General features: G+C 31.3%; 2 protein-coding genes across 9 annotated transcripts in view; both read right to left on the bottom strand.

The window, feature by feature from the left end:
- Positions 1-671: 671 nt before the first annotated feature.
- Positions 672-6,909, bottom strand: LOC113522966 (seminal metalloprotease 1-like). Its single transcript, XM_031913943.2, has 6 exons — positions 5,838-6,909; positions 4,996-5,154; positions 4,453-4,559; positions 3,036-3,240; positions 2,564-2,700; positions 672-2,447 (listed from the first exon to the last, which is right to left on the bottom strand). Exons 1-6 carry the CDS (start codon positions 5,974-5,976, stop codon positions 2,328-2,330), a joined length of 867 nt encoding a protein of 288 aa, XP_031769803.1. The 5' UTR covers positions 5,977-6,909; the 3' UTR covers positions 672-2,327.
- A 274-nt stretch (positions 6,910-7,183) lies between these two features.
- LOC113522741 (guanine nucleotide-releasing factor 2) overlaps positions 7,184-12,390 on the bottom strand; it is a 48,452-nt gene continuing 43,245 nt past the window's right edge. Inside the window, exons 23-27 of one of the 8 annotated variants that reach the window (XM_026908542.3) lie at positions 11,949-12,206; positions 11,338-11,591; positions 10,948-11,079; positions 10,284-10,533; positions 7,184-9,825 (exon numbers count right to left, since the gene is read on the bottom strand). In XM_026908542.3, coding sequence (XP_026764343.1) covers positions 10,317-10,533; positions 10,948-11,079; positions 11,338-11,591; positions 11,949-12,206 — 861 coding nt within the window. In that variant the 3' untranslated portion in view covers positions 7,184-9,825; positions 10,284-10,316. The remainder of the gene's footprint in view (positions 9,826-10,283; positions 10,534-10,947; positions 11,080-11,337; positions 11,592-11,948; positions 12,207-12,390) is intronic. The other 7 variants (XM_026908538.3, XM_026908537.3, XM_026908539.3 and 4 more) reach the window with 7 other exon arrangements.

The raw sequence follows: 12,390 nt of genomic DNA on the forward strand, positions 1-12,390 counted from the left end.
ACCATTTTTATCATTTTATTATATAACTATAAGAAGTGCACTCTTTTTTTATATCAATTCTTTATTTAGATTACAGCAAGTTCACATCATATTATTTATTTATTTTAAGATTTATATAAATATCTAGGTATAAACCTATATCTAATTATACTACCTTTTATTATAAATAAAAATTAAATACTACTTAATAAACGTAAACGTATATGTATAGTTCTTTTTTATATATTTAAAACTTGAAGACAGCTGGGCCGATTTAGTAGCTTCTAACCCCCTTAATCACAAAAACGTCAAACCTCTTATAAACCTATTTCAGCTATTGAACTATTTTGTCTCTTTATTTTAAACTAAAATCCCAATTTTAAAGGAAATAACAAAACAGTTTAATAATTAAAATAGGTTTGTAGGTTTTAGTTTTTATTAATAATAGTATAAAAGTTCATATTCATACAATTAAAATGCACAAAGCAATTGCCTTACAATCAGTCGGTATGTGTATGTATGTGTGTGCTTGATATGGTGTTTCAAAAAAGTAGGTTTTTTATAATTACTGTTAGAGTGAAAATAAAACTAAATATTTCATCTTAAAAAACTTTTTATTGAGGACCTAAACATCAGAAAATAGCTAAGAATTAAAAAAGCAGCCAATGATGCAATACAGCCTTCATATTTTTTAAACCAAAGGAACGAGTAACTGAATTAAATTGGAGTCAACATGACGAATTGGTTAATTTTCTTACTCAATACATAAATATGCTTGAACAAGGAAGAAAAACAAGAATAGATAATTTAGTAATTTAATCTCCTCGATTTCGAGCTACCTGGCTGGCGTGGTAATTGCAGGGTAAAGGTACCTAAGTATCTACTATTACCACAGGCAGATTGATATAGTTTTATTTTGAATCTACTTAGTTTTGTTTATTTCCAAGCAGTAGCGATAGCAGTAGAAAACAGATATTTATCCGCGCCGAACACCAAACGAAGCAACTTTTCGAATGAGCTTACTTATTTTTACATTCCTATAGTCAAATAACTAAAATTAAACCTTCAGATTTTGTCACAGTTTTATAACTACACTGAATTAATGAACTACATTACAAAGCAGACAATATACAATACCTACAAGGTGGTGGAACCAAAGTATACTTTTAATATATTTAGTACCACCTAAGTAAATAGGTATACCACACCATACCTAATCGCATATATTTTTTAATTCAATATCATATCCTATCCGTTCACGTGAAAGAGATCAGACGTTAATTAGATCATTTTAAATAATTTTATTGTCGCTAACATTCACCAAAATATTAAAATACAATTAATATAATTATATAATATTATCATGATATCATCATCATCAATACAACCTTTCCATTATCCACTAATGAACATAGATGTCTTTCATATTTCACCATCGATCCTGCACCATTTGCATCTATTGACTCGATGTAAGATTAAGATCGTCGCTTCAATTTGCGGGGTATGATTCTAATAATATTATTTTTATTAAATTTACCTTTAAATTTACAAAACGCAGAATCTCCAAAAAATAAGCTCTTCTTACTCAAATTCAAATCATCTTTATACAAATAAATTTGTTTAGAAGTTCTTTTAAATCGTCCTTTTTTATATTTCCACTGCTGGGCTCGAAATTCTGCTGAGAAGAATCCTTAAGAAACTCAACAGTTAGTCTTTTAAATAAATATTAATATTCGCCGTAACATTAAGTACCTAACTGATAATTTCAAATTTGTGAGCTTTGACTTTTCTATAGTTTAAGCATTTATGTACTTACTACTCGTACTGGTCGTTACATGCATTAGTGAAATGTCTCTAAAGATTATTTCTAGATTTCTTTATATTTTCTATCAAAATACGGTAAATTTCACCTTACTATCCTTTACAGCTTTGACTAACAAATTACGTTAGATTTTTTCCTATTACATAACAGAGGAATAACACCTGAGTTCTCAGGAATGGCAACACATAGGGTGTATCATGGGCGAAACGTTGTACTCAGTTGTGTCCATAGTACTGCTCATGTCTATAGGCGACGGTTACCACTTTCCACCAAGTGGGCTGACAGCCCACCTGCTTGTTTGCCATTCTAAGTTCTATAAAAAAAAAATATATACATGTTTTTCACAATTTTTTTCTTACATAAACGATCTCCGTTATCGACTCAAATGAATTTCCCAAAAAAAATCACAATAATGGAAAATGATAGTTTCTGCACTAGTGGAAAACGGTATAAAATTACAAACATCAATCAGTAAAATGCATTTAATATAATGAAATTATTTGAAACGAGATAAACTGAAAGACGCCTAGCTGTTCCGGTGTGTAACGTCTATCTCACCTTCTTCAGATTGTTCGCAGTACATTTTATTTAGCTTCAGAACATCGCTTTCTGACATTTCATTTCGTTGCCCAATGTGTGCATTTTCCTAAAACAAGCCCAAGAATTTTTTTAACTAACTCCAGAAAGCACTTCTTAGGTAATTCAATTGCATTTTTGTGTATATTATGTACTATTTTAATAAGTATTTAGAATTATAATTACCTGCAATGGAATTATAGTTTTGTTTCCGTTTTTGGAGAATGCTTTTTCTGGGTAATGCATGACGCTCCCATAGTCGTATGGTACTCCAAAATCTGTCACCGTATCATTGTTATACTTTGCAAAATTATGTTCGGTACCTACAATGACATCATTTAGTATATGCAAAAACCAAAATGTTTTACCAAAAAAACATTGTACAAAAATCGTTTGCTAGGGTACTTTCCATCTAACTTATGTTTCTACCGCCAGCTGGCTATGGATATGAAAGTATAACTACAGGTTATGAAGGCGTAACATCTTAATCCTTAAGAATGGCAATTCGCAATGTCACAGTGTATTCTGTGATGTTCATTCCTCATGTTTATAGATAATGATTACCATTTTCCATTAGTCGAATTGTCAGCTTGTTTGCCTTTCCAAGTTAAATAAAAAGTATAAACATATAAGCAATCAATGACATACAAAACATTACCTTCTTTTATATTTTCCCAAACAATTTTAATATAGTCGTCCCTGTCATATGTGCTCTGCATATGATAAAATCCTAATGTATGCAACATCTCGTGAACGACGGTGCCGTGTTTAAAGCATCCCTTGCCCAAGTTCAAAACTTGTTCAGATTCTTCGTCATCATCATTATTGAAGCCTACATTTGAGAAGCACCCGTTTGCTGAGCTCTACAAATTTTTATGTCGATTATACAGTAAACCGTTAAACGTTAACCACAGTTAAAAGTGTTAAAAAAGGTTTTATCATAAAAATAACAAATCTGATCCCATATTCCTTGTTCTCATGGTATTTTTTTGCAAAAATTTGTCCTACTGTTTTTTCAAATTTTATTTATAATTTCCTTTTTAAAATTATAATATTCTATCAACTCTACAAATAATAGATCTAGACAAAAGAAATGCTGTATAAGAGTCGTGTCAATTATACTCTATGTGAGTAAATCTCTTCATTATTAAATGAAGGTATTTTCAAGATTACTAATAAAATAAATAAATTCTGTGAAATCACAAATTCATATTTATCTAAAAGGAATTAGCTAGTAATTGCAATTAAAATATTGTGAAATGCACATTTACGTTCAAATACTAAAGCGATTTTGATCAAACTTTTAAATTTTTCTAAGTACTTAAGATGACCAAGACTAAACTATTTATAAATTCACATAAATACTTATTTTATGAATAATACATAAGACAAATTTATCAAATAAAATTCGAGCTTGCTAATAGCGTTGCATACTGAATGATTTCTATTAGTTGTCTTAATTCTTAGAAATTCTTTATAAAAACATTTTTCTTTTTTACATTATTTCAATATTCTACAAGTATTTAATTTTTTCAAGTCGAGTACTAAACATAGAATGTAAGTTTATTTGCATCGCAGTTTTTGCATAATGAAATATTATTTTCTTAAATCTATGGTATGGTAACCCCCGCCTACGCCATCGGTATACGCTGACGGGGCACCAGTGATGAATAACAGGTGAAATTGACAGCAGGTCAGTTAATCCAACGTAACGAATTCATTATAAATAAACCACCATGGTTTACAGGGAGAACGGCGCAGAGACCGACATGACAGAGCATATTGCTGGCAATGGGGCCTTATTCCTTATTACTAACAACTCCTTCCGTCATTATGTCTATTTACTAAGTGGTTACTTTATTTATTTAAACTTTAATGCCTAAGTGTGCAAACACCTTACGAAGTTTTCTATCAGTCTATAATAAATATTTTACCTGCAATGATTATTTACCTGGTTGAATAGAGTATTTGTAGGTATATTTATGAATATTTAAAAAAGTTAAACAGCAACAGATGCAGATTCTGTTCATAAATGTAAATAAACAAGACAATAATATATACGGTTGTCATCATACCTTGAAAACAACTGCATGTTCTTTATCCTTTCGTGGTCGAAATTTAATACAAGACTTATTTGCGATTTCCGCCATACCTTCTTCAATAATCTTCAGTTCGTCTTCACCTATTTAAGGTCCAATCAAAATAATATTAAATGCTTATAATAAAAAAATTATAACATACCTATTATCATACACGCTATTTGGAAATAAATTTCCATCCCTTCAAACCCAAACATTTTTCTTAAACCAATTAAGAAATAGGATGCACTTGGTGTTATAACGGTTGGAAACATCCGATAGTTGCGGGTTCAGTCATAGCAAAATACAAACAGTTGTATCATGACTGTTTATATTGGTCTGATTTTTTGTGTGCATTTAAAATGTCTATTCGTTGTTTGATTTTGTAATAAGTATAATAAACATTGTATAACCATATTCTTAATATAAAATCTTAACGTCGACCTACATAAATAGGGTTGGACAATTGTGTCGAGTGGTATTTATTTATTTAACTAATATCATTTACCAAATTCTAATTACTACAAAAAAAATACAAACCGAAATTATCCTCTTCAATATGATAAACGACTGTGCGATTGGGCCAGCGTTTAGCACCATTGCGTAAACCATTACGGCCCTCTGTAGCCTCGAAGATGTCCCTTTCCTGAATCGGCGTCAGTACCATATCGCCCTCAAAGTATTCGCCAAATTCGTCCTCTAAATTTAAAACCACTTTATATAATAAACTTATATAAGGAACCTGGCACTCCAAAATATAGGTAATTAGTTATAATTAGATATACATGTTTAAAGATACACTTATCGGTTTTGTATTTTTAGACAACTTATAACAATAATATATAATATCTGTACTGAATACCTAAAATATACTTTTAATTCATCAATGAGCGACAGTAATGCGCATAATACAATGCAAATTATAGTTATGTGGATGTTTCTTTTTCATTCTTTATGCATTCTTTTCTTACGAATTCATAACTGACCGACGGCAAAAATGAGGACAATTTTAATTTGTAAGTACAATAATTTTTTTATATTACGCGACACTGTCATAATTTTTGAACCGATTTTAATGATTATATTTTTCAAAAAATGCTCTTTTCGTGGTAAAATTTTGCCACAATCGAAATGGATCATAACTTCAACAACATTTTTATACTTTGCTTTGCATGCAATGTCAACGCTGAAATTTTGATGATTGCGAAATGTTTAACTGATCCAAAATATCCATAATACTTGTATCTCAATTAATTTCTATTTTACTAGGATATTCAGTAAATCTCGATAATTCATTACATATATTCTACGCAATATTATTCTGATTTTAATAAATATTATATATTAATATATATTTTTATAGTACAAAATTCATTACTTACCGATACCATCGTAAAACTTGTCAAGATTTATATCGTTGTAAATAGGACTGCCATTTATTGTAAAAACAAAAACCAAAATACCAAAATATGTGATCAACATTTCAATATTATCTAATAAAGTTGTCTGAAAACCAACCATGTGTATACTGGACTGCGAATCCAATGCAGTCGCCTATTTAAAGTATAATAGGTACTTTATTCCATATGTAGTGCTCTAATTAGATAGTAATCTGATAACATGCAGACTTTTGAAATTAAGTGGCCTTTTATGTCGCAATTTGAATTATCTTTAAGGACCATGCAGAGTTCCCATCAGGATACCTCACTCACCTACAGCGCGATTAGTTTCCGTTGGTGATAACAAATGTATAGGCACTCATATATTTATATGGGAGACAACCTTCAAAGTTTGTCATCGCAATTCTTTAACTAAAATGCTTTACGTGTAACATACTTTTTAATTTGCATTTGTATTTATAGATGCCAATGTTAATTTAGTACGTAAATAAATATGCGAAAAGGATGTAGTTGGTAATTATTTATTCTTGATATGTCAGACCATATGTGGGCTTGGATGCGCATAGAATTATAAGTAGTTCATTTTCCCCTCATATTTTAATAGGATAAATAACACAAAATAAAAAACCAAATAGCAAAAGGTATTGAATATAAATTACTGTATGTTATATTACACAAAAATCAGATAATAAAGTTTTAGAAATTCATCTCGGAAACTCATTAATCCTTGAAAAGGTAATAAAATATATCGTGACCTGTATAATTAACACTTATTGACACATTATTAATTTTTAAGAAAACCAGAGGAAGACTTTGTACAAAAGTCGATTGCTTGAGTACATCTGTCCCATTCGTGTTTCAACCGTAAAGCAGTTGTTTGCATGGCTGTGTTTCGGTTTGAAGGGTGGGATATGGCGTGAATTTACAGGGTACAGAGGAATAACACCTAAGTCCTCAGGAATAAACGCATGGCAGATATCATGGGCAAAACAGTATACTTCTGTTATGTTCATGGTACTGTTCATGTCTATAGGCGACGGTTACCACTTTCCATCAGGTGGGCCGTCAGCTTGTATGCCATTCTGAGATATAAAAAAAAGGTAAATTACCTTAGTTACAGAATGAAAAACAATTAATGTTGTAAATAACGTGCTATATTTATTTTACAAAATAATTATAAAAGAAAACTTGACACACATAAGACTGTACAAGCATGCAATTTTGATATAATGTATATTTAGATATAACTTAGTAAAAGTAATTTACATTAATATGTAATAAAATAATATTTAACATAAAAACTTTACATAATATAAGAATTAACATTGTAATATAAAATGTAAAATAGTTTGTTTCCCTGAATAACCAATAAAATATTATTTTTCATTTCATACAGTATGGCATTCATTAACATAATACTGAACTCGCTAATACAACAAAGAAATATATATACGTTGTTCACTAATGTGAATAAATTCTAATTAATATAATAAATATCGACACTGTGATATTATTAATTAATATAAAATCTGCAACGGGAGATTTTACTATGTTGTATCTAACAAACTATGGAGTGAGAAATAATGGGACATTTAAACAATTTTATTTCGCTAATTTACACGTCAATTATACTGAATAATTAATTTAGGCAGTCTTTAATATCAATTAATAATTATTATATCAAACCATTATACAAGTTTACAATAGGTACTCTAAATAAATAATATTTAATACCTGACAACAAAAATGGTAACCCTACCAACTTAACTAGCAATCAAATTATTTATACACAAATATCAGCACATAATTTCAATAAAGCACTGTAGTAAAACATTCTAAATATTGGTCTAATTTATTTATTGCATGGAACTTTACTGTTCCTTTTCGACGACACACAAACTACCAGATCGATGCAGAATATGGTATTAATATGATTACAGACCGGTATTACACTGTCGGTATAACTATAATAACGAATCACTTGATCATATTCTTAGCATTTAAAGACGGCATATAATTAATTTTGGTACGATGAAGTTACATTACGTGGCATATACATTTACCCTACGTGTAATACGGGTCTTAACAGATAGTTATAATAATGGGGTTTAATTACGCTTACTGCTAACATTCGCCTAATATAATTTGCCTACGCGTACGCATAGAGGACGTCAATAAGACTGAGTAGGAAAGTCCTAGCCACATGTACGCTAATTACTGATGTAATAATAATAATAGACGGAGAATATCTGCCGTTTATAGTTTGTAAACGCACGTGTACATAATAGCCCACGTGGCCAGGACTTAAGCGCCACGCTACATGAACAGTATCACAAATTGTGCAGCGATTCTACCAACAATTAAAAATTTATTGCTATTTCATTAAAGACTTGATCGTCTTAAGGCAAATTAAATGCTGATTATACTATTTGTTTAAACTTCTCCTATAATATATACTTTTAAACATTTTGACATGAAATTTGAGACTACGGAATCAAGTGAACTTCAACATGATTCAGCTTTTATACAATACCTAGCTACGGCTTCAGAGCCCACTGTTCTTAAAGCTTAGAGTAAAATGACACGAACCGTGACGATTAATATAAACAAGTATGTATAGATCTCAAAAGTATGTTTAATCATAAAACGTTTGCTTCCTTGAAGGTAGCAACCTATAGGAAAAATATAATTTCTGAATATCAAAAATAATAATATGCATTGAATTTCAACACTTTAAGATCATGCACAAAAATATCGCATTAACTGTAATTACACTGCGATTTAAATGGCAGTCACTAACAAGAAACGCCAACGTATCGCACCTTTATAGTATTAAAAATAGAATACATGGGTCTCAAGATAATTACCCATTGACAACAATTTTAAAAGGGGACATCTATACGTAACTTGAGTTTTTGAGTTGCGATCCATCTTATGTGTAATATGATAGCCTGGCTTAAATTCGTAACGATGCCCCTTCCCTAATTTTATTATTAATAACATTATTAATAACGCAATAAGCATAATCAATGCGTTTAATATCAAAGACCGAATAGTTATATGGAAATGGGACATTTTAGATAAGTTCGACATTTGGCACACTCATTTAATGATATGTATCTGTTGTATTGTACGCAGGATTCGTGTAAAGCAATGTTTTATAAAAAATATTTCACATGGATTTTGCTTATGTCACATTTATGGGTAACTCGCATAACTTTTCATTTATTTAAAACTATGGAAGCCCCATTTAATGATCCATAATAATGTCTCTGACATAATTGAATGACTATTGAATGCAAAAACTGTCCCATTTCATATACGTGTTCCGCGATACCTTGATTTGCTTAATATTTGCCATAGTAAAATATGTAACCGAAATTAGGACTGACATGAACATTACAATTTCTAAAGACGGACTAAGTTACTATAATCAAACAGTAGTATGACTACCATAACTACGAATCCAAAATTCATCTAATTCGATGTAATGAAAAGCGTTCACTTTCGAAGCCGACTTAGTTATGTATACATACTGACATCAATGGCAAATACGACAACAAGAAGAATTATCAAGGACATTACCTAAACACCAAGGCGCCACTCGTTTCTTTAGTACACTATGCAAGTCACATACTGATATGTAAAAGATAACAGTAACTCGATTCAAATACTGATAAAGACATTTGGCTTTCGTATTCTGTATGTAAATATTATAATCGTTTTATATAAGAAGCGATGAAACTGTAAGCGAATATAGGCGGTACTGATACCGTCAGCGCCGTCACATTTGGCCTCGCATCGTACTCGCCAACCGATCACAGATGAAAAATCGCACATTTACGAATAAATACACTAAAATTAATTAGGCCTTTTTAGGACAGAAATCACATTTCCTTTAAGTTATACAATTCCTGATCCAAGTTTTCTTTCTAACTATACATACCTCATTCTCTTTGGATGCATATACCTGTAAACAGAAAAACCATAATTAAATATTGTTAGCATTACATTTGTGTAACTTATGCAGTATAATTTTGCTGTGAAATATAATATCAAAGGCGCGATGTTCCATTACTACAGCAGTAAGACACTTAACTATGGTACAGTTCCTTTCACAGTCGGCAAAAGGAATCTTCGTAGCCTTATGTTTGGCTCCACTAAAAATTTGTTAACTTTTCCAATGATCCAGTAATAAAAACTCCTTAACTGATGACAGAGGCAACCGAGAAAGTGACCATATAGGACGTAAATTTGTTTACCGTAGTACCTGAGCATTTTGTATATTACTTTTCTATTATATAATTTTATTCTTTGGTATGCAATAAACATTTTAACATAACTATAACTTTACTAAACAACCATATTTTTTTAAGAAAAAAAAATTAAGTATATTAATTCACTAGTATTATTTGTTGAATCACAGACCTGCCATTAATTTGCAGATACGCTATGCAAGCTTTAAGCGGCAGTCTGAGCGGGCGCAGGGGCAGGCGCGGGTGCGGCAGCGGTCGCGGCAGCAGGTGGTGGAGCGGGTGGCGGAGCGGTAGTGCGAGTTCGCCCTCCTCGTGGCTTTAGAATTTCCGAGATTTGCCACATCGCTTCTTCGCTTAGCACATCGTCAAACTCATTAAACATAGCTTGTATGCGTTCATTCTTCTTAAACTTGTACTGTCTGCTGTCGAAGAAACATTATCTTTATTGAAACAGTATATATTGTATCAGTTTATCGATTAAGTATAATGTAAACTTCAGATTTAATAAGTTATATTCAAATAATTGAGACTAGTAGTAATATAATAAAATACTGCTTTAATAGAAACAGTAATGCCATTGTTTCCAGTTAATTTGTGGTTTTTATTTATATAAACCAAAATATTATTTTTAACACACTCTACAATTGTAAATAAAATAAAAAAACTGTAAATAACGTAACTAGATAATTAATCATTTTAAATTCAAGATATTTAAATTATTTTTAATAAATGAATATCAATAACTTCAAAAATTGATCTTATCAGAAAAAACAATAAATCTGAATCAAGATCAGATTCTATTATCAAAATAGAAAATATACTAAATCAATACACACTCTTTGTGGAACCTCTTCATATTTTCCATTATGTGATACTGCTGCCATCTTTTGGTGAAATTAATGCTACCGTCTGGAAGCAGATCGGGGTTCCCAATGTGAACAAATGTCAGATCTTGAAGGACTAGACCACTGCAACAAAAAAAAATGTATAATTATTATAATCCAATACCAAAAGAACAAGATATTGGGTATATTCGGAGATTGTACAGACATTTTTTTTACCACGTAAAATTAACGGTTAAATTACCGATCGCGCTAACTGTGGTCATACACAAAAACATGCGTTCATAAGCTACTGTGACAGTTTACAATGAAACACCTGCTTGAATTGCTACCCTCCATCTAGTGAAGAATCATCATACATATGTCTGATATAAAAGTACTTACATATAAGGTATGCACGGCGGCTGTGTCTCAGCAAGAGCCTGCCGGTAAGCGCGGAAGGACGAGGAGGAGTCGATAATCGCGCAGTGGTCGTGCAACGTATCTACTATCGCCCGAGGCCAGCCCAACCGCCGTACCGGCGGAGAATCCAACGCCGACACCAGAGCTAGATACGAGTTGAAGTTGTTCATTTTGCGGAGCGCCTTCATTACTTTCAGGAATTTGCTCGCATACTTCTCCCGTTCACGGGCCTCGTCCTGCAATAAATTATTATATATAAACAAATTGAAAGAAAAAGATTAAATAACACACAGTTACAATTATCTACTTATAAAAAAGTATAATAAGTATATTTATTTACATACAAAAATATTTAAATGACAGAGAAACCCAAATCAAAATCCTTTGCATGGTTTAAAAGAAATAAACAACGATACTGACGTGGGCAGCGACTTTAAAGAAAATTTGTTATAAGAATAATAGATAAATATCTTGTAATTGAAAAATATATTTATCCTTACATTTAATAATTTTGGTAATCTTAAAGAGCACTATAGTAAACTCATTTATATTTAATAAATAAAAATAAAATAATAAAAATAACCAAAACTTACCTGTTCCAATATTCTGGAACGGGCCCAATAACTCATTTTGTTGAAATGCTCCGTGAACCTGGTAAGGTTAGGCGAGCTCTCCTCCGACTGGTCCCGAGGCCACGAGAGCACTTCAGCGGTAGTGATACGAACGAAGAGAGCAGCATCCAGTAACGTCATTTGCTCTGCGAGTTCAGTCGCTTTGAAGTCCAGCAGAGTGTCTCGCCGGAGGGATACGCTGCCGTAGCATGGTGTGTCGTATTCATATCTATTGTTGGTCTGAAAAAAGAAACAATTGAACCTCAGTATTATTTATTATAAACCTGTATCTTATAAATACAATCACTAGGCAGACATTTAGTCAATTTTTTAAAAAAGTTTTTAGTAATTATTTAAAAAAAAGGTTATTTTAAATTCGACTCTTTATTACTGAATACCAACTGTTTCTCGCGGATTTCTCCAT

This window comes from Galleria mellonella, unplaced genomic scaffold (genome assembly GCF_026898425.1).
Source record: "Galleria mellonella isolate WM207_F2 unplaced genomic scaffold, CSIRO_AGI_GalMel_v1 utg38, whole genome shotgun sequence".
Taxonomy (NCBI): Eukaryota; Metazoa; Arthropoda; class Insecta; order Lepidoptera; family Pyralidae; genus Galleria; species Galleria mellonella.